The 22666-nt window shown below is 45.9% G+C and overlaps 1 protein-coding gene across 11 annotated transcripts in view; it reads right to left on the bottom strand.

Moving 5' to 3' along the window:
• Positions 1 to 22666, bottom strand: part of NR2C2 (nuclear receptor subfamily 2 group C member 2) — a 107580-nt gene that overhangs the window by 31386 nt on the left and 53528 nt on the right. For all 11 annotated transcript variants that reach the window (XM_075005001.1, XM_075004994.1, XM_075004995.1 and 8 more), the window contains 6 exons: positions 21528 to 21707; positions 11248 to 11395; positions 9241 to 9334; positions 8452 to 8585; positions 5594 to 5771; positions 4263 to 4384 (listed from right to left, as the gene is read on the bottom strand). In XM_075005001.1, coding sequence (XP_074861102.1) covers positions 4263 to 4384; positions 5594 to 5771; positions 8452 to 8585; positions 9241 to 9334; positions 11248 to 11395; positions 21528 to 21707 — 856 coding nt within the window. The remainder of the gene's footprint in view (positions 1 to 4262; positions 4385 to 5593; positions 5772 to 8451; positions 8586 to 9240; positions 9335 to 11247; positions 11396 to 21527; positions 21708 to 22666) is intronic.

Here is a 22666-nt window from a genome sequence, read left to right as displayed (position 1 = left end):
ATGGAAGAACCCTGTACTGGAAATGTTCCCTGCCGACCGTGAAGCGGAGGAAGCGTCTGTGTGCCGGGTGGATTGTTATATGAAAGTAAGCATCTTGTAAGTTGAGGGCTGCAAACCAGTCTCCATTGTCCAGTGCCGTAAGTATGGAGGCAACTGTGATCATCCGAAAGCGTTGCTTGCGCAAGTAACGGTTGAGGCCCCGTAGATCCAAAATCGGCCTCCAGCCTCCTGTTTTCTTCTCTGTTAGGAAGTAGCGTGAGTAAAAACCTTTCCCTTGGAATTGTTCTGGCACTCTTTCCACCACCCCTATGAACACGAGGTGATCTACCTCCTGCTTCAGCCTCTCCCCGTGGGCAGCGTCCCTGAGATGAGGCCGGGTGGGAGGTTTCGTCGGTGGAAGTGACTGGAAGGGGATCGTGTAACCCGTGGCTATAATTTCTAGCACCCATTTGTCTGTGGTGATCTTTTGCCATTGGGAGTGGAATGGTTTGAGGCGATGATGGAACATGAGATGAGACTGGCATTGAGCGATGGTGTTGATAGTGCAGCCCTCGACATAACCGTCAAACTTGCTGTCTCTGGGCTTGTCCCGAGGGTGTACAGCTTTGTTGAGAACGTTGTCTGGGGGCCCTGTACTGCTGCTGCTGTTGATGGCGCCCTTGGTCATAGCCTCGCTGATATTGAGCGCACTGTGGTTGGTAAGCATAGCGTCTTTGCTGAGCATAGAACTTCTTTTTCTTGTTTGGGGGAGTATAAATACCCAAGGTCTTAAGTGTGGCCCTCGAGTCTTTGCTGGAGTGGAGGACCGAGTTGGTTGAGTCCGCAAACAGCTTTTGCTTATCAAAGGGAAGATCCACGATCTTCGCCTGTAGGTCTCTGGGGATACCGGACGTCTGGAGCCAGGATTCCCTACGCATTACCACTGCTGCTGCTGTTGAACGTGCCACTGTGTCCGCCACGGCCAGGGCAATCTGGACTCCTGTCCCCGACGCCGCGTAGCCTTCTTGGACAATCGCCTTTAACCCTGGCTTCTTGTCCTCCGGGAGTGAATCCATGAGAGGCGTGAGTCTAGACTAATTGTCAAAGTTATGGTTTGATAGATGTGCCGCGTAATTTGCCATTCTCAATAATAGGGTAGAGGAGGAATATACCTTCCTGCCAAACAGCTCTAGTTTCTTAGCATCTTTATCCGACCCCCCCGATTTGTACTGAGACGTTTTCAACCTCTGCTGGGACGATTCGACCACCAAAGAATTGGGTTGTGGGTGACTAAAGAGGAACTCCATGCCCTTGGCTGGGACGAAGTACTTCTTATCCGCTCTCTTGTTCGTAGGCGGAATAGAGGCCAGAGTCTGCCATATGTTAGTGGCTGACTCCATAATGGCTTCGTCCATCAGGATAGCAATTTTAGATGAAGCTGGGGGTCTCAAATTTTTCAGGAGTTTATGGTGCTTCTCCTGCACCTCTGCTATTTGAATGTCCTGTGTGAATGCTACTTTTTTGAACAGCTCCTGGAATTGTTTAAGGTTATCCAGAGGGGAGACATCCCCGTGGGCCATGGCCTCATCTGGGGCGGATGAGGAGGAACCACTGGGGTAAACCTCCCCCAAATCCTCTGGCTCCCGAGTTCGGTGGTATACTTGCTCCCTGGTGGGCTGTGAAGGGAAGTGTCGGGATTCTGAACCTAATTCCCCCTGGGACAACTGCGTTCCCGTCCCAGAGCGAGAGTGTACATGGGAGTATTGACGAGGAGTAGGAGAGGACCTGCCCCTGGATCTAGACCTGTGGTGTCTGTGTTCAACTTGATGAGGACGACCATAGCAACATGGGCAAGGGCCCCGGTGATGGAGACCTGGACCACGATCGGGGAGTGTACCCATGATGTCTGGGAGAACGGGATCTCTGCGACGACATTGACAGTTTTGAAGCTGGTTTGTGATACTACTCAAGGGGATCCATACCCAAAAATGGTGAAGGTGGCCTGAGCTACGGCGAAATTGGTTGGAGGAACGGAGAGGGAGGCCCGGAATAAGCCGGTGGAGTTGCAGCCCGGCGGTGCAGCGTGTGTATCTCGGGAGGGGGGCTGGGTGATAAGGGCAGCGCAGCCCTGCCTGGAGATGGACTAAGGTACTGGGTTTTAGCTCTGGCCTTGCCCCTCCCCTGCGCGGTGGGCGCCGCCCCCTCCGGTGCCGGGGATCTCGCCCCGTTGTCGGCACTGCGCTCAGCACTGTCAACAGCAGTGCCACGCGGGTAGCTTCCTCTGGCACCGGTAGGCTCCGTGCTGGGTGCCCCTGCGCCGTCGGCACCGCTGGAGCCGGTGCCGCGGCGCCGCCGATTCCGGCGCTTGCCGCGCTGGCACTTGCGGCGCCTTCCATGCCGCCTGTTGTATAATCGGAGGCTCGGCCTCTGCCCCGTGTGCTGCTGCGCTGCCGCTTTCATCAGCTTGCGGCTGGGGGCTCTGTGTTCCGCTCGTCCTGCTTGCTGGGCCCGCCAGCAAGGATCGAGCCGGGGAGAGTTTCCTCCTCTTCTGCACAGAGGGGGTCAAAGAGGCTGCCTTCCTTTTACGTGACCCAGAAGGCCCTTCCGTGTGAGGCTTCTCCAGCGGTTTAGGCTGGAGAGCCTTATCAAACAAGATCATTTTGAGCCTCATTTCTCTGTCCTTCCTGGCCCTGGCTGCAAGCTTAGCGCAGTGGGAACACTTCTGGGTAACATGAGACTCTCCCAGGCAGCAAATGCATTCACTATGCCCATCGGAGGCCGGCATAGCCTCGTGGCACGACTCACACTTCTTAAACCCCGAGGAAGCCACTGCAGTGAGTCTTTACTGTTAATAGGGCACTTAGCCACTAATCAGTGCTTTCTAACCCAAAATAACATTCACGGCCTTCAGGGCAGCGGACAGCTTACCAGCCTTCTTGTCTGCCCCTCCTTCGTTCCTCTTCTCTCTGCTATCTAATATGCTCTTCTCTTTCTTTTTTTTTTTTTTGTATAATAGTGACAAACAAACGAACTACACGTAAAAAACAACTATCTTATCTGTCTCTGGCTTTAGCCGGAGCGGATTCCGTCTGCAGCCGATGGCGGTTGAGAAGGAACTGGCGGGGACCGGATCGTGCACATGGCCTGGGGCGTGCAAGGGAGTGGCGCGTGTCGGCGCATGCGCGATCCAATAGAAACTGCTAGAAGAATTCCGATCTGCGGTGCCAGGCGAGCCCGACACCTATTGTGGAGCACCCACAGGGACCACTCGAAGAAGAACAAATAGTTACAGTCGTGCCACACTTGCTCAGATACATTTACATACAGCAGCCAATTTTTAAAAAAAATTTGTTCCTAAAGATAGGGTCATCAATCCATATTCAAGTTTTGGAGGGGTAGCCGTGTTAGTCTGGATCTGTAACAGCAACGAAGGGTCCTGTGGCACCTTATAGACTAACAGAAAAGTTTTGAGCATGAGCTTTCGTGAGCACAGCCTCATTTCATCAGATGCTCATTCATCATTTGAGCATCTGATGAAGTGAGTCTGTGCTCACGAAAGCTCATGCTCAAAACTTTTCTGTTAGTCTATAAGGTGCCATAGGACCCTTCAATCCATATTCAGTAATTCGTTGAGGTAAAAATTCATTAGTGCAGCTTTCAGGATACTGGTGGTATTATGCACCTTCAACAACATCAGGTTCAGCAAAACTCAAACTTTTGACAAGGAAAAACATATATACCTACTGATCACAAAACTAGGTGATGCGGCAAGAATATGGCCACTGAAATTTATTGTTGGTAAAACCAAAGTAATGTACACTGGATAATGTAATCCCAAGTATCCATACAAAATGATGGGGTCTAAACTAACTAGCACTGTTCAATAAAGAGATCTTGGAGTTACGCGAGCATGTCAAACATGTGGCCCATTTGCCACATGCAGCCCGATCAAATTTAAAACAATAAAACAATAAAATTAAGTATTAAATTCTCAGTTAAAATTATTGTATTATAGTCAAACAAGACCTGAAAAAATATGATAAAATATACCTCAAACATAATCTATAATAATAATAATAAGTTCCAATAGAAGTACATATTCTTTGGTGGTCCTGAAAACTATCAGTTTTCATTTGTGTGGCCATCAGTAGGCTTTGAGTTTGACATGTCTGTTTTAAACCATTAATTAATTAATTAACTTTTTTTCTTTTTAAAACCAATACAGTTGGAAAATGTTCATCTTAATACTTGAGTAATCACTTAGTAGAAAAATATTCACTCACCCAAGTGCTTGAAAAGCAGGTATTGATCTAGCCCAGTGCATTGAGAGAAAAAGCAGTCGTGATGCTGACTCACAGATGTAGTGTACATTAAGGTACTCTGGCATCGGACTAGGCATTGTTAGCTACATGGAAATAAGAGTACAGTATAGTCTGTATAACTCAGACATAAATCATTATCAATTAAATAAACTTGAACAAAACATGCATAATTTATTATCGAGGCAGATTAGTAAAGCTTCAGCACATATCTAATTATCATTCGTAAGAAGTACAAGCTGGGAATGGGGAGGTGTAATATTAAGAGTAATATGGGAAACCAAATGGGATGGTTACTTTAAACATACTTTAGTATTTAATTCAACAACATATATCCCTAAATTATTATTGCTGTTTGCAGCACAATTATCTTTACAATAACTAAAAAATCGGTGAGAATCAGATCTTACACTAAAAGCAACTCTTTAAAATTACAAATTATATAAAATCTATACAGTCATCCCTCGCTATACCAGCACAATTGGTTCCCAACTTTCTGCTTGTAGGTGAAAACTTGTAAGAGGGACACTAAATTACCATTAAATACATGTTAAAGTCTCTGATTGGTTCCTAGGGCTCCTAACTCAGTGAAAGAGTGTCACCATGTGGCGCTGCTTTTGAAAGGTAAGTAAACCTTGAGTTGGAGGGGTGGGGGCACTGGAAAGGGTTAAAGGCTGGGGGGCAATTTGGGGCCATGAGCAGGAGGGAGGGTTAAAACCTGGTGGTGGCTCCAGTGGAGGAGGTGGCAGCTCCCTCCTCTGGGCTGCAACAGCAGTACCTGTGGGGGCGGGGGTTCGGGATAGGGTCAAGGTGGGTATTGGGAGCAGCTGGGCTGGGGTGGGAGCGCATGAGGAGTTGCAGGCCGGGGGTGTTAGGAGCCATCCGCTGGGCTCTGGGTCTCCCGCCTCCCATCCAGGGACCCCACAGCTACAGCACAGCCATCCGCGGGGCTGCAGGTCTCCCTGCCCCTTGGCCAGGGACCCCATGGCTGACTCTGCTCCAGCTGTGGGGCTGCAGTTCGCCCTGCCCCCTGGCCAGCAACCCCACAGCTGGCTCATATCAGCAGGGGAAGTTCAGTCGTTTTGTGAACAAAGGTATGTATGTATGTCCCTCCTTTCAGTGAGTACTCATAAAGAAAGTACTCCTTAAACGAGGGATGAGTGTACTATTCTGGCAAAACCATGTCATAGGAATATACACTTGCAAAAAATACATCTAATGATAGCAGAAAAACACAATACAAAAATCATTCCAGATTATATTCTTGACAAAAAGATATTTTTGGAAGCACACACCTTAAATGTAACATGTGTATCTGTAAGTAGGGGACCTTCAACTTCGATGATTGGCGTTGACTGATCTCTGCTGATTACATGAATATTCCCTCCTCCTGTAGGATCCATCCCATCTGCTAAGTTCTGAGCTACTGTGCCATCAGTGGTATTAAGTGCTTTAGCCAAAGTATCAAATGCCCTGCCAATGAATCAATAAACAATACATATTAACACATTTGGAGTACAAGACAATTCAAACGCTACACGTTTTTTCCATCTAGAACAGGGGTTGGCAATCTGTGGCTCTTTAAGGGGTCATTTGCAGCTCTGGATGCTGACTCCTCTGTGGCTCCCTGCCCTGCTGCCATTGAAACAAAAGAACTAAACTGAGTTGGTTTAATGGCCAGCAGAGCAGTGGGAAGGATCTGGCCATTAAACCAACTGAATTTAGTTCTATTGTTTCAGTGGCAGCAGGGCAGGGAGATGCAGAGGAGTCAGCATTTTGAACTGCAATGACTATTTGAACCCTGGGAGAGAGTGGTCTGGCCCTGGGGGTGGGGGCACCAGAGGTGGTGGTTCGCGTCTTCCCTCCCCCACCCACCTGCATCTTCCATGGCGTTGTCTGGCTCCGGTTGCCTTTCTCCCTCTGCCCAGCCGGTGCACGTCAGCAACAGGGTAGTCAGGGTAGTGTGCCAGGTAAGGTGGGCAGATCTGGTGACTGAGTGGGGAGGGGAAGTGGAATGGGCACGGGGGACTAGGTGGGAATTGGCGCTGCTGGGTTTCTCACAGGGGACTCCCATGAAGTCGCTGCCAGCCCCTCTACCTGCCTCTGTCGCAGGCAACAAGTGCCCCCGGGCAAGGCCCTGCTGCAGAGCTTGTAGTAGCACATGGCAGCCTGGATGTGGGAGGAGTACCTGCCTGAGCCCCAATCTGCAGAGTGCAGATATATTCAGCAGCCCTTACAGCTGGGCAGTGCCCCACACCCTCAGGGCTGGCTCAGTGTAGCTCAAGAAGCCTCCCCAGCTGCCACTCTTGCTATCCGGCTCCTCAGAGAATGAACTCAGCCTAAGTAAGGCCATTCCAGTCCAGCTCCCTGTCCCATCCTAGCATGGAATGTCCTGGACAACTTTGCAGCAAACTTTCCTTCCTCCCTTCGGCCCTGAGGAGTCCCTATCTCCCTCAGAGACAGAAAATGAGCTGCTCTGCCCTCCCGCCATGTAAAGTGTGAAGAAATAGAATACGTAAAAAATGTTGTGAATGTCCCGCAGTATATACATATTGTATTACAAATTATTGTGTGTGTTCTGCTCTTAAAACAGGGGTTACAAAAAGTATGGCTTGACATTATTTATTAAGGACTGTTTCATATTCACATGCACTGCAGCTCTTGAAGTATTGATTTTGTAACCAAATTTGAAAAAATGGCTCTTCTCGCTCTTTTGGTTGCAGACCCCTGATCTAGAAGATAAGACAGAAACATTTTTGGTACAGATTCTTGGCCAGATTCTCCAACACACTCTGGCCTTGTTCTCTGCTCAGACAGTGCAAAGGGGCCAGGTTCTGACCATAAATGTCTGACAGAAATTTCCCTTTCATGGGGGAAGTCTCAGCAAGTATAAGCTCCGGATTAGTCACTCTTTCTTATTTTAGCAATAACCTCCATTGGTCATCTGCCTTACTCTTTCTTACCTTGGGGCTTCATTACAAGTATCCTCCACAGGCATAAGGTCACATCGGGATTTTATGGGGAAAGGCCTACATTTAAGCTGCTTTCTAACTAAAACTGCAGATAGGCCAGTTAAAAAAAAAACAGGTAAATATAACCAGTTCCTAAAGACTACTCCACAACTCTTCTCCCATAATGATGAAAGCTCAGATTTAGAGGGGAACTGAGATAATTTCATACTCATATTCATATTATGGTATTTCATAATGCTGTTATGCACCTATTTTCCGAGCAAACTCTTTATTCCCTGGACCAAGAAAAATGTTGGAGTCAGTAGAACCAGCCAGGAGCTCTGCACTTTTAAAAAGAGTTACCTTATTTAGGAGCCTAAATTGAACTTGTATTTTAAAAAATCTTATCATTGGAACTTACAGGGAAAAGGACTGCTTTAAAATCCATTGTTTTCCCTGTTATCATACATTAGCATCACATATCACCCTTTTTAGGGGGGAAAAAAAAACCAAAACCAAAACCAAAACCAGAAATGGATCTACATGATTTTACCGTTTCCTGATTTTGCAATAAACAAAAAAACAACAACTTCGGAGAGCTGGGGTTCAAATTCTCCCTTGGATTGCAATAAAAGACAAGGTTTGTTCATTTCAACCTAATCCCAACCTATTCCATTTTACAAACAACACTGTCAGCCTTTTTTTTTTTTTGTGTGAAAATCTAAAAGTGTATCAGGAGACATTAAGCATCAGGACTGAAGTTCAAGACAACTGTGTGGGATAATCTTGCATACCATCTGCCTCTATTATACTTGATAAAGAACTGTAGCTACCATTTCCTTATTTCCATTAACACTAAACACACACATACAAAGAAAAAACCTGAAATAATATACAACTGTTACTAATTTTTAGCATTTTTGAAGGAAAGATATTTTGCTGTTATCTTTTCCTGTAACTTATTAAATATGAAATACAGCTCTGCTTCATTATTCTGCATTTGTACAAAATAGCAGAGAGCATCTATAGTAGTAACATGAATGAATAGTTCTTCAGAATGGCAGAGCTCAGGTCAGTGGCAGAAGCCAAACATGTAATGCTTATGAAATTATACAGTGAGTTAAAAAAGGTCATTACTAGTGTGACATGAACCTATAATGTATAGGTTCACTCTAAAAAATACTGCCAATATAAAGTCATACCGAGTGATCTCACTTGCAGATTGATCCTCTTGTTGGATTTCAGAAGTATCTCCATTATTAAGCGACTCATTGAGGTTGGCAAGGGATGTTACAACATTTGCCAGTGTTCCTAAAGCACCCTGACTTGTCTCAGCCTATGAAGAAAGAAACCCCATGAATGGATCAAACAATATATGTAGTTATGTGAGATTCTATTTGTAATGTAATCTTCCTCTGTTCTTGTACACGTTTCACTTCTTCCACAATATCCACAGTAAATGACAGTGGTTGACATTTGGCTAAAGGTAATCGTTAAATTCTCAAAAACCTTCCCTCCTGACTTCTGATGTGGTTTCTCTGTGATGAAATTCATTCATAATTATACCTGTGGGGAAAAATTATGTATCCCTGAATCAGATAAATTAAAGATGGAAAAGATCTTCCATTATCCATTCCACCTTGCCCAAAACACAGGATTTGTTGCAGTGCACTATGGTATTATTGTCTCAAATTACATATAACAGAAGGGCAAGAACCACCTCAGGGCTGCCTGTAGCAGCCTTCCCAATTCTTCTTCCTCTTCAGGGTACAATAATTTATAAGTGAATCCCCATAGTCAGGGCCACTTAACCCACCCTCCTTTCCACTTGTGGCACCATGGTGGTATCTCCAATTCCTAATGCCCTCTACTGTTTGGCTGCAATAACGACCTTCTGTCACAGCAAAGGGGTCAGAAGGATTTCTTTCTAAAAACATAGCCAAAATAATTTAGTAAATAAAACATAAGATTTGTAGTGAAAGAAATATTACCTTGGAGTCTGTAGCTAGCAGGACTGTACCATCATCCCGTATCAATGGCTGCTGAATATTCACAAGCATTCCTGGATCAAGAAGACCCGTGGACCTATTCAGAAATGTAAAGAATATAAGAGGCTGTATCTACACTAGCCCAAAACTTCGAAATGGCTATGCAAATGGCCATTTCAAAGTTTACTAATGAAGCACTGAAATACATATTCAGTTCCTCATTAGAATGCCAGCAGCCATGGCACTTCGAAATTGATGTGTCTTGTCGCCGTTCAGCTCATCCAGACGGGTCTCCTTTTCCAAAGGACCCTGGCAACTTTGAAATTCCCTTATTTCTAACAGCAGATAAAAAAAAGGGGATTTCGAAGTTGCCGGGGTCCTTTCAAAAAGGAGCCCCATCTGGACAAGCTGTGCGGGGGTGAGCCGTGTCAATTTCGAAGTGCCATGGCTGCCAGCATTCTAATGAGGCGCTGAGGCTCATTCTAATGAGGCTAGTGTAGATGTAGCCAGAGTGAATAATATTTCCTGTTAATAAAACATACATAGTAACTTATTTCAGTGCAAAATAATGAGGATTACTCTTACTGGGCTTTCCATTTTGTGATGTCAAGAATTTATACATCAGAATTTGATCCTGCTGAAGAACTATTTCCAAAAATAATAGTTTGTGTCTTGGCAGAAACTGCACCATAATTAGAAGGCTGGTCATTTTTGCCATAGAAAATGAATGTTTTTCTGTCCTCTTGTTAGCTTTCAATTTGATTTCCTCTGTCATGCTGGCAGGTGTCTTCTCCTTTATTATAACTAGTAAGACATTATTAGCTATTAGCACAGAACTTTGCTGAGGAGAGTGAAATAAATGGCATTCCAAGTGAGATGGGGGGAAAAGGCATGGACCACATCAGCTGGAAAATTTATGTAAAGAAAGAACAATGTTTACATAAAATCACATATCCCAATTTTACTTAAAACTTTGTCCTTCTCTTACCATGTCCTTTACCAAACATTCTTTCTCCCTTTTCTATACCTAATTTAGGGCCTGATTTGTGAAGTGCTTTCTCATCAGCAAGTACAATTATAATGTATTTGTTATTTATATAGCATGATAGGTTTACATGCATATCAGTTTCAGGCCTCAGGGGCTGTCACTACATTGCCCCTCTCTTTTGGAAGGGGCATGTAAATCCAGCTGTTCAAAAACGCGACTGAAGTATGGATTTAAATATCTCACGCCTCATTAGCATACTCCCACAAGATCTCGCTTTCTAACACCCTGATTTCAAAAGCACCTTTCTTCCCCAAAAAATTGTTCTGTTGACTGAGTGCGGCCACACACAAAAGCAAATTGGGAGAGCAAACTGTCAGGAAAACACATATTGTGTGTGGATGTTTCACCAGTTTTGTCAGCAAAACTCGCTTGTGTAACCGTAGCCTGTGTTTGAAAATATCTGAATCCCAAAGGATAACCACCATCATGTAAGGAGGAAACTACCATTCTACAATTTAAATAAAGGCCATACTTTTGGGCTACAGTTACACTGACCCAACTGCCCACAGCAATATGCAAACGGAAGATTTCAAAAATGCAAATAAATACACATTGGCATATTCACTTGACAGCAGAGGCTGCTGCCGACCAAAAAAAAGCAGTGTAAACGTGGTTCTGTTGGCTAACCCCACTCTTTGTTGGGAGCCTCTTATGTCTGGAAAGAATCCAGCATAAGAGGTTGTTGACAAGCGCAAGGTGTTGCCAGCAGAACCACGTTTACACTGCTTCTTTTCTGCCACCAGCAGCAGCCTCTACCAGAGAGTGAATATGCAAATGAGTGGCTACTTGCATTTTCAAAACCTTCCATTAGCATACTGCTGATGGCATTTGGGGTCAGTGTAACCATAGCCTTGGAGTCTGATCCTACATACCAGGGGAATCCATTGTTTATAAATTTGACTCCACAAGAGCTCGAGCCTAAAGGTGTCTTAAATATACCCATTTTACACCTGAAAACTTACCGGGCTCCATCTTTATCTGCTACAAATGTTGGAGTTGCTATGAGAGGGCTTCTTAGATCTTTCCTAATATATATTTTTTCAGTTGAAGCAGCACAGTTGGTTGGTTTCTCCCGTTGCACATCAAAAGGCTTTCTTTCACTCTGAACCGCTACATTAGAACAGAAAAACACAGACTTGAAATAACTGATCTAAAAACTAAAATAAACGAAAATCTTACGGCAGGATTTCAGTTTGCATAAAATATATTGTCCCCTTTCAGTTCAATGCAATACTTGAAATTCAGTAGGATAACTGAAGAGATGTAGGCTCCAGTCTTGCAATGCACTTAATCATATATTCATATTCTTAAGTGTTTTGCAGGACTACGTCTAGCACTTGCTACTGTGTTGCATTTTACCATTTTGAGTGCTCTGCAAGACATATTTCATACTATGTTTTCTCAGGAAAACAATATGTTGATTTCAGGATTAATGGTATTTCTTGAACATTTTGTTAAAAAAATCTATGCTCAAATATAAAATTCACAGCAGGGGAGGAGGGCTGAGAGGAAATGTTTGTTATATGTCAGAAGAACATTCAATGTCTAGGCACAGTCAAACTGTGAATGATTTAAAAGTAGTGCAATGCTCTGGCCAGTTAAGAAGGGCTAGTGGTCTCCCAAGTAAATCCCTGTGGAACTAAAAATACCTTTTAAAGTGTAAATTAAAAGGCTTATTGTTCAAGGTTCTAAAAGGGATATGGATGAATTTCAAGCAAAACAATTAGAAAACAATATTAGTGTGATTTTAAAAGAAATTAAATTTATGCCACTGTAATATTGGGTCATCATATAGCTCAGTGGACTAAGCATGGGACTAGAAGCCAGGAAATGATGCCATCAATGTGACTTTGGGCAAGTAATTTTGCTACATGATATTCACACCTGAAAAATGGGGTATTAAAATGGATATTCTTTGTAAGAGTGTTGTGAGAATTAGTTAATGTTTGTCCAACACTTTGGCTACGGTTACATTTCAGTGATCTGTCTACAGAATTTACTGTCGGAACAGATGTTCTGACAAAACTTCTGTCTACAGATTGTGTCTACACATAAAAGCGGATCAGTCTTTTGATCTGCTCTCTTGACATAAGGGGCCCTGGAGTGTCTACACAGCTTTTTTGTCAACAGTTTCTGTTGACAAAACTCATTTTGTGTGTAGATGCTCCCTGAGTTTTGTCAACAAAAGCCCAGTTTTGTCTACAAAACTTGCTATTGTAACCATAGCCTTTGAAAATAGTAAGCACTATATGTGTACAGAAAAATACTGTAGTACTAGTTTACCATTCATATATTCATACAGAAATCAATTTTAAAGCAGTTTTTCTCCATGGCCTCATAAATTCACTTTCTTCAACTTGAAATAGAAAACCCATTGCTTTGACTTAGCCTCCACACCTTAATAAAAATAAAATTTAGAAATGAAAAAAAAATCCCACTACTCAGGGTTGGACAGAAAATTCTTCTAATGTAGGAAATCAGAGGGCTCAGAAGACCATGATGTAAATACCTTGGATAGAGAGGATTTGCTTTATTATTAACATTGGATTATGTTCAGCGACTGCCAGTGCAACAAATTTATAATTATTAATCAGAAGCCTGATCCAATATCAACTGAAATTAATGGGAGTGTTTTCCAATGACTGCAGTAGACCCCAGATCAAGTTCTATAAATGCAACAGCATATGTAGTTTGTAGAGCTGCTGATTAATCACAGTTAACTCATGCGATTAAAAAATAAAATACCAACTGAAAGTTAAAAAATATTTGTGGATACTCTTCTATATTTTCAACGTTGATTTCAATTACAACACAGCATACAAAATGTACAGTGCTAACTTTATATCATTTATTACAAAAGAAATAGTATTTCTTAGTTCCCATCATAAAAGTACTGACCTGCAATCTCTTTCCTGAGAAACTGTTAACTTACAAATGTAGATTTTTTTTGTTACATAACTGTACTCAAAACCAAAACAATGTAAAACTTTACCGTCTACAAGTCTAGTCAGTGCTACTTGTTGCTTGATCAGTCACAGAGACAGTGAGAACAAGTATTTGCATGCAACTTGTGCAGCAGGTGTTGCAAGGTATTTACTGACACATGTGCTAAAGATTTGTGTGTGCCCCTTTCTTCTTTGACAACCATTCCAGAAGAGAGAAATTCAAAGCCATATTCAGGCTGTTCTAATTTACATAGAAGGGGAGACTGGCACACAGCTAGCTCAGGGTCAAGAAAACACAACCGTGTCTTAAAGACATCTTTGTACCTTTAGTGGAGACGCTACTCCACTCTGGCCAGAATGGATTGAAGTAGGATAGAGGGAGTCTACACAGAGCCATAGCCAATCAAGAAAGGGCTTAGAAGCAGGCTTGCTGGAGCAGTTCCATATATAAAGAGCTGCTCAGCTGAGCAGAGGCACCTGGTGCCTGACCTGTAAGGGTGCAGGATTGGCTCCCAGCAGGGAAGAAGTACCTGCAAAAAGCGCTGCTGGGCAGGCTCAGGGGAGTGGGAGAGAGGCTTCAGCCTGGCACCTGACAGACTGCTGGCCTTGCTATAAGCATCAGGAGAGTGCAAGGGTCACAGGTGAAGTGGGCCAGGGAATGAGAGGCAGTAGAGGGAGAGGAGGCGGCCAGGACAAGGTTGCCACCAGAGGGTCTGTGGGCCAGGGCCCAGAGTAGTGAGCGGGTCGAGGTCCTCCCAACCCTCTTGCACCACCCTTGCCAAGGACAGTGGCCAATACAGACTGCAGCTTGCCCCTGAGGTGAGGAGCTAGACCCTGGCTGCAGTCGGCCACAATGGCAGGTGTAGGACTGAGGATTGCTGATACCCTGGAAGGGGCAAGAGATTGAATAGTGGGCACAACATGAGGGCAGTATCCTAAAGGAAATGCCGTTATCCAGAGAATGACATGGGTCCAAACCAGAGCACAGATAGAGTATAGAGCAACAATGGGTGACAGGACTGAGCTAATTCCAAGTGTGACCAGCAGGAGGCACCATGGCGATAAGTCACACCCCTTTACGCACCTCTGTCAAGCTGTATTGTATGTTCTTTCTTGACAGCCCTTGACTCAAGGTACTTTATAGTTAAATAATATTTATGATAGAAGGTATTGGAATAATATCAGCAATGAATATAAAACTTAGCTTTTTGTCTCATCTTTAAATAAAATACATTTGGAGTAAGTAAAATGTTACATAGTATTATGCCACAAAGGTAGAAAACATTGCACCTATCTCACAGAACTTGGGGCAAAAAAGCCTTATTTAATGGGGAATCTGTAACAAGAGGGATTTAAGGTATGTTATTCTATAACAGGAAAAATAAACCCCATATTTGACAGCAAAAAAGAGAAGTTACTCACCTGTGTAGTAACGATGGTTCTTCGAGATGTGTCCCCATGGGTGCTCCACAGTAGGTGTCGGGCTTGCCCCGGCGCCGCAGATTGGAAATTTCCAGCAGTCTCCATCGGGTCGCGCATGCGCCGATGCGTGTCGGTCCTTTGCGTGCTTACGGTCACGTGCGCGATCTGGTCCCCGCCAGTTCCTGATCAACCGCTCCGGATGCCTCTGGAAAAACACGAAACAGAGCTCCGAAGTGGGGAGGAACGGGTGGGTAGTGGAGCACCCATGGGGACACATCTCGAAGAACCATTGTTACTACACAGGTGAGTAACTTCTCTTTCTTCTTCAAGTGGTCCCCGTGGGTGCTCCACAGTAGGTGACTACCCAGCAGTGACCCCAAAAAAGGAGGTGGGTACCCGATTTATGTGCAGCTTGCCCTTGAAAGGACTGCTGTCGACAGGTGCGTATCCTCATCAAGCACCCAGTGCATGGCATAGTGCTTGGCAAAGTTGTCATAGGATGACCAAGTCACCGCTCTGCAGATGTCTCTTAGCACAATTCCCTTGAAGAAGGCCGTTGATGCCGCCATCGCTCTAGTGGAGTGAGCCCTGGTCGGAACTAGTAGAGGAGTCTTGCGAAGCTCATAACACAGTCATATGCAGGATACGATGTGGTTTGAAATCCTTTGTGAGGATAGGCCTTCCCCTTTTGACCTGGGTGCGAGGGACAGCAGGAGTCTGTCCATTTTCCGGAAGGGCTTAGTCTTGTCTATGTAAAAGGCCAATGCCCTCCTCACATCTAGTAAGTGCAGCCGCGCCTCTTTGCTGGAGTTGTGAGGCTTAGGATAAAACGAGGGTAACACTATTGGTTAGTTAATGTGGAACTCTGAGGAGACCTTTGGAACGAAGGCTGGGTGTAATCGTAAGATCACCACCTCCTTTGAAAACATTGTGCAGGGCAGTGTTGCCATTATTGCTGCAACTTCAGTCACCCTGCGGGCTGACATAATCGCAAGAAGGAAAGTTGTCTTCATGGTAAGTAACCGGAGGGGGACCGCAGCCAGTGGCTCAAAGGGCGGTCCCAACAGCGTGTGGAGGACCAAGTCCAAACTCCACGACGGCGGTAGTGGTTTCTGAAGGGAGTATAGGTTTGCCAACGCCTTTAGGAACCGAGTGACAACTGGATGGGTGAATGTGGTTGGCCCTTCTTCGTGTTGAAAAGCTGATATAGCTGCGAGATGGACCTTCAGTGAGGATAGAGAGAGTCCTTCTCGTTTGAGCTCCAGCAGGTAGTCTAGAATTACAGTTATAGGGATGTCCAGAGGGGCTAACTGCTTGGAAGAGCACCAGGAGGTAAAACGCATCCACTTCTGCTCGTAAGTCCTTCTGGTGAAGGTCCTCCGACTGTGTTCCAGGACTTGTTTCGCTCCTTCCCAACATGTGCTAAGGTGCTGAGCCATGGATTAGCCACGCCTGTAGGCAGAGTCCTTGAGGATGTGGATGCACTATGGACCCCCGAGCCTGCATGAGAAGGTCCGGTACTGCCAGTAGGGGGAATGGCTGGCAGCATGCCATGCGCAGGAGCAGAGGGAACCATTGCTGTTGGTCCCAGGTTGGGACTATGAGTATCATGTGTGCTCTCTCCCTTTTGGCTTTCTCCAAGACCTTGTGGATGAGTGTTGTGGGAGGGAATGCATAGAATAGAGGGCCCTTCCACGGGATCATGAAGGCGTCCCCCAAGGATCCCTGTCCTATGCCCCCTCTGGAGCAATACTGAGGGCATTTCTTGTTGTTGTGGGTGGCAAATAAATCGATTTGGGGAAACGCCCATTTGTGAAACACTCGTCAGAGCAGGTCGGAACGGGTCTGACACTTGTGCGTGAGCATAAAGTGTCTGCTGAGTTGGTCCGCCTTTGTGTTGTGGGCACCCAGCAAGTATGAGGCTTTTAGGGTTATATTGTTGGCAATGCACCAGTTCCACAAGTGGACAGCCTCCGCGCAGAGTGCACGAGATCTGGCCCCTCCTTGTCGGTTGATATAAAACATGGTGGAGGTGTTGTCGGTATTTATCCCGACCACTTTGCCGTGCAGGTAATTTCGAAAACGCCTGCACGCATTGAACACTGCCCTGAGCTCTAGTATGTTTATGTGCAGTGTCTTTTCCACGGAGGACCGTAACCCTTGAGTAACCTTGTTGCCGATGTGCACTCCCCATCCAATATGGTATGCATCTGTCGTGAGAAAAACGGTAATTTGCGGTTGGTGAAAAAGGCACCCCTACTAGTAAGTTCTTGGGGTCTGCCCACCATGCCAGTGACCTTCACACCTCCATAGTGGGTGATATTACCTTGTGGATGGTAGGGGCTATTGGTTTGTAAACGCTCGCCAACCAATGCTGCAGGCCCCACATATGCAGCCTGGCGTTCTGTACTACAAACGTGATGGTCGCCATATGCCCCAACAGTTGTAGACATGTTAGGATTGGGACCGTGGGGCTGTACGTCATTACCTGTACCAGGAATTTGATGGCACGGAAGCGGGCATTGGGCAGGTATACCCTTGATGTAGTAGAGTCTATGCGTTCCCCTATAAACTCTATATTTTGCTTTTGCTCGGTCTTTGACTTTGAGAGGTTGATGATTAGGCCCAACGAGGCAAAAGTGTTTGTAGTGATGCGTATCATGTGTAAGATGTCTGCTTTCGAGGTCCCTTTCAGTAGGCAGTCGTCTAGGTATGGAAAAACGAAGACACCTTGTCTGTGTAGGTACGCGGATACCACCGCCAGAGTCTTGGTGAAAACTCTGGGTGCTCGCAAGAGACCGAATGAAAGAACTCTGTGTTGGAAATGCTCCCTGCCTACCATGAAACGGAGAAAATGTCTGTGTGCCAGATGAATTGCTATACGAAAATACGTATCCTGTAAGTCTAGGGCTGCAAACCAATCTCCATTGTCCAGTGCCGTGATAATGGAAGCAATCGTAGTCATTTTGAAACACTGCTTGCGCAAATACCGGTTTAGGGCCTGTAAATCCAGGAATGGCCTCCAGCCTCCTGTCTTCTTCTCTGTCAGGAAGTACCGTGAGTAGAAGCCTTTTCCTTGGAATTGTTCCGGCACTCTCTCCACCGCCCCTATGAACATGAGGTGGTCCACTTCCTGTTTTAATTTTGTGTGGTGAGAGGGGTCCCTGTAAAAGGACCTGGTGGGAGGTTTCGGTGGAGGTAATGATTGGAAGGGGATCATTTACCCTGTGGCTATAATTTCCAATACCCATCTGTCTGTGGTGATGTTTTGCCATTGAGAATAGAACGGTTTGAGCCGATGGTGAAACATGTGTTGAGATTGGCACTGAGAGACGGCTTTGATCTTGCAGTCCCCGACGTACCCATCAAACCTGCTGTCTCAGGGTTTGCCTGGAGGGTGCACGACCCTGCTGGGGGCGACGTCTAGGGGCCCTGTACTGCTGCAGTTGTTGGTGGCGTCCCTCATCATACCCCCGTTGAAATTGAGTACGCTGTGGCTGGTAAGGATAATGCCTTTGCTGAGGGTAAAACTTCTTCCTCCTGTACGGGGGGGTGTATATACCCAGGGTCCTGAGTGTGGCTCTTGAGTCGTTGCTGGAGTGTAGGACCGAGTCGGTTGAGTCTGCAAATAACTTCTGCCTATCAAAAGGAAGATCCGCGATTTCTACTTGTAGATCTCTGGGAATCCCGGACGTCTGGAGCCACGATTCCCTGCGCATTGGCATCCCACAAGCCACTGTATCCGCTACATCCAGGGCAATTTGAACTCCTGCTTGTGAGGCCGCGTAGCCCTCTTGTACGATCGCTTTGAGGACCGGTTTCTTGTTCTCTGGAAGAAAATCCATGAGGGAGGTACGTCTGGAATAATTGTCGAAATTGTGGTTCGACAAGTGGGCAGCATAATTTGCCATCCTCAGCAGTAAGTTGGATGAGGAGTAGACCTTTCTGCCGAGTAGGTCTAATTACCTTGTGTCCTTATCTGATCCCCCAGACCTATATTGGGGAGTCTTGGCTCTATGTTGCGACGATTTGACCACCAGAGAATTCGGCTGTGGATGGCTAAACAGAAATTCCATGCCTTTTGCTGGGACAAAATACTTCTTAACTGCCCTCCTATTTGTAGGAGGAATGGAAGCTGGAGTTTGCCATATGTTTGTGGCTGATTCCATAATCGCTTCATCCAATGGGATGGCGATCTTGGATGAAGCCAGGGGTCTCAGATTTTTCAGGAGCTTATGATGTTTCTCCTGCACCTCAGCTACTTGAATGTGCTGTGATTGTGCTACCCTCTTGAACAATTCTTGAAACTGTTTAAGGTCGTCCAGGGGAGAGATATCCCCAGGGACAACTGCCTCATCTGGAGAGGACGAGGAGGCATCGCTATAATATATCTCCTCCAAGTCCTCAGGCTCCTGGCTCTGTCTGTATGTTTGCTCTCTGGAGGGATCTGGATGGGGGTCCAGGTCCCTTGGGGCACTCTCTGGCTGGGAAAGCTGCGATGTTCCCCCAGGGTGAGACTGTGTGCTGGGGTGTTGGCGAGGCATAGATGGGGATCTATTCCAAGATCCGGACCCCCTGTGCTGGTGTCCCGTGTGATAAGGATGGCCATAACAACAGGGGCAAGGGCCCGCTGATGGGGACCTGGACCACGACCGAAAAGTGTAGATGTGGCACGTGGAAGGGCGTGATCGCCGAGATGATGTTGACAATGGCGGGGATCCTCTGTGATAATATTCATAGGGATCCCTGCTGGAGGTTGGTGAAAAATGTCCCAGCCATGGAGATTGTGGTTGAAGGAATGGAGATGGAGGTCTAAGGCAGGCTGTTGGAGTTGGTGCCCTGTGTATCTCAAGGGCAGACCGAGGTGATAATGGTAACGCAATGACCTCTGAAGGAGGGCTGTGGTGCCGGGTCTTGGTCTTCGCTTTCCCCCGTTCCTGAGTCGTAGCCGGTGCCGGGGACTCGGCATCGTAGTTGGTGCTGCGCTCGGTTCCACTGTGCGCGGTGCTGCGCGGGTAGTCTCCTCCAGCACTGTTGGGCCCCGTGCCAGGTGCCCTCGCTCCGGTGCCGTCGGTGCCGCAAGGCTCGGTGCCATTGGAGCTGATGCTGCCAGTTCTGGCGCCTGCAGGGCCCTCGGTGCCGACTCCTTAACGGTCGGAGGCCCTTGCACGGGTACATGTGCCACGGCCTTCCCGCTATGAGGAGCCAGCGAGCTCGGGCCCTGTGCTCCGCTCATCCCGCTCACAGAAGATACTGGCAGGGATCGAGCTGGTGAAAGCTTCTTCTTTTTCTGCACAGAGGAGGTTAGGGAAGCCGCCTTCCTCCTGTGCGACCCCGAGGATCCCTCCTTGTGAGGCTTCTCCAATGGACCAGGCTGGAGGGCCTTATCAAACAGGAACATTTTCAGTCTCATCTCCCTGTCCTTTCGGGCTCTAGCTGTAAGCTTAGAGCAGTGAGGACATTTCTGAGGGACGTGGGCTTCCCCGAGGCAATGGATACATTTGCTATGCCCATCTGAGGCAGGCATGGCTTCACGGCATGAGTCACATTTCTTAAACCCCGGCGAGGACATTGCTCCAATGTTAAAGTCTTTGAGTGCTAATAGAGCACTTAACAGTTATTCAGTTCAGTAACAGGTAGAGATAACAGATAACGTTTTGCGGCCTCAAGATAGCGGACCCGCCTGAGGCGGCTGCCTCCATACTTTTTCTTGCTCTCTTTTGTTTTAAACTATATACACGTCTAAGGTAAACAACTTCAACTATAACAACTAAACTATCACCTAATAACTATTAACAGTAAGTAAAACAGATTTTTATCTTTCTCAGGCGTTGGAGCCGGAGTGGATTCCATCTGCAGCCGTTGGCGGTTGAGAAGGAACTGGCGGGGACCGGATCGTGCACGTGACCGTAGGCGTGCGAAGGACCGATGCGCATCGGCGCATGCGTGACCCGACGGCGACTGCTGGAAATTTCCGATCTGCGGCGCCGGGGCAAGCCTGACACCTACTGTGGAGCACCCACGGGGACCACTCGAAGAAGAACAAATCTATCCATACACAAGTTTTTTCAATATGAGGTTACAGGGTTTAAGAAGGGACCACTAGCTCACCTACTTCAGGAATGGGCAAATACTGGCCTGTGGGCCGCATCTGGTCTGCTGGGATTAGTCCCTGGTGAGCCCCCACATTTATATTTACCTGTGCCTCTACTGGTATTGCATGATGGCAGCTCTTGTTGGCTGTGAACACCACTGTGATTGCTGCTCTCATTGGCTGCAAAAGATGACCTGTACCAAATGAGAGCTGTGATCACCTGAAACATGCAGAGATGCTGGTAAATATAGCAGTGGCTGCCTGCCAAAGACTAACTTTGGTTGGCCACTTATTTTTTTACCGTCCACTCCACCAACACTACCTATCATCCACACACTAAACCCAACAACTGAAACAAAACCAAAGAATTACAACCCACAGGAAACAACAGAAACAAGTGCCACAGGAAGAGAATTGGGGTGTCATTCTCCATTACAAATACTGTATTTGTCAAACGCAAAGAAAGTGAGGTTCTGTCTTCTCAGGAGATGTGATATGATACTACACATAAGAGATTGAGTTCAAAGTTATTCATGACTATAGCTTGAACTTCCAACACAAAACTGAACCAAATAACAGGCTTAGGAAAGGTAGACATTTGGGATGACAAATTCTGTAATCAAGACTCTTCTTGATTTCTATTCAGGAAGTGTTGCAGATGTCTTAGAACTTGGTGTTTTACATGGACAGAGACTGAAAACAAAGTATTTTTAAGAGAAACCGTAGTCTACATATTTATTATTTGGAAGACATAGCATCAGTTTGAGTAATGAACACTTACATTCCATTTTCATGCCCATCTCTAGGCATTTCTTAAGCCTACAAAACTGGCAACGGTTCCTATGGTGTTTATTGATGATACAGTCCTGGTTGCTACGACAACTGTAGGTCAAATTCTTCCTTACACTTCTTTTAAAGAAGCCTTTGCATCCCTCGCAACTGACAGCGCCATAGTGACGACCTAAAGGAAAAAAGAAAGCATGCACAGCTCAGTTACCACAAGGAAATGAGTTTATACCTTTAATACCAAAATGTTACTTATAGTAGGCAGAGCTTTTTGACAAATTACACCTTAGATTTATTTTATATTCCTGGTTATTCTTTCTATCTGCAGGCACTGATGGTGAAAGCACTATTTTAGTCTGATGTCATAGTTTTGTATTGCCTCCCTTTTCTTTTTCCTCTCAGGAAATCCTCCATGATCAGCCTATTTCCCACCATCCTTAAAGAGCATACATAATGACATCACTCACTGCAACCACAGACTGACTAGTGGTTCCTGTTGGAGTCTGTCAGCACAGTGATATGATTGCTAATGAGGTCACACGCCAAGATTCAAAAATAGATATTACATGCAAAATTGATATTAAAAGAACATTGATGCAACAAATCAACCATTCAAACTATCGTAAATTCCAAAATAAAGGTTGTCCATGCAACATTTAGATCCCTACAGGTATGCATTACAATACTGCCTTTAATTACATTGCAGGTGATTGCAGGACTGCAGCTCATTTAGTGTGTTGGATGGCTAGAAAGAGCTCACCGAGGGGTTGAGTAAATTCCCTGCACTGTATTCTCATTTCATGCTAGCCCAGAAAACAAAAGATCATTGACCTCCAAACTTCCTCTCAGGAACATGAGAGTGGGATGTGTGCAGTCAGGCATAATGGTTGCAACCCTGGAGGTAGCCAGGCCTGGAGATTAGCATGGAGCCAAGCTAGATTCAAAGATTAGGACTACAGGATACGTGGGGGGGGGGTTTAGTTATGAGCAGAACTGAGGATCAGAACCAGGGACCAAAAGCTGAATGCTAGAGCCATTGGGTAAGCCAGAGATGTATTCAGGAAACAGAGCCAGCGGTGCCAATGATGGAGAACACAGGGGCTGAAGCAGTCACAAAAACAGACAAGCAGGAAG

Source organism: Carettochelys insculpta, chromosome 11, assembly GCF_033958435.1.
Source record: "Carettochelys insculpta isolate YL-2023 chromosome 11, ASM3395843v1, whole genome shotgun sequence".
Lineage (NCBI taxonomy): Eukaryota > Metazoa > Chordata > Testudines > Carettochelyidae > Carettochelys > Carettochelys insculpta.
Note: the sequence above shows the minus strand (reverse complement) of the source record. Positions and strands in the feature narration are given on the sequence as shown.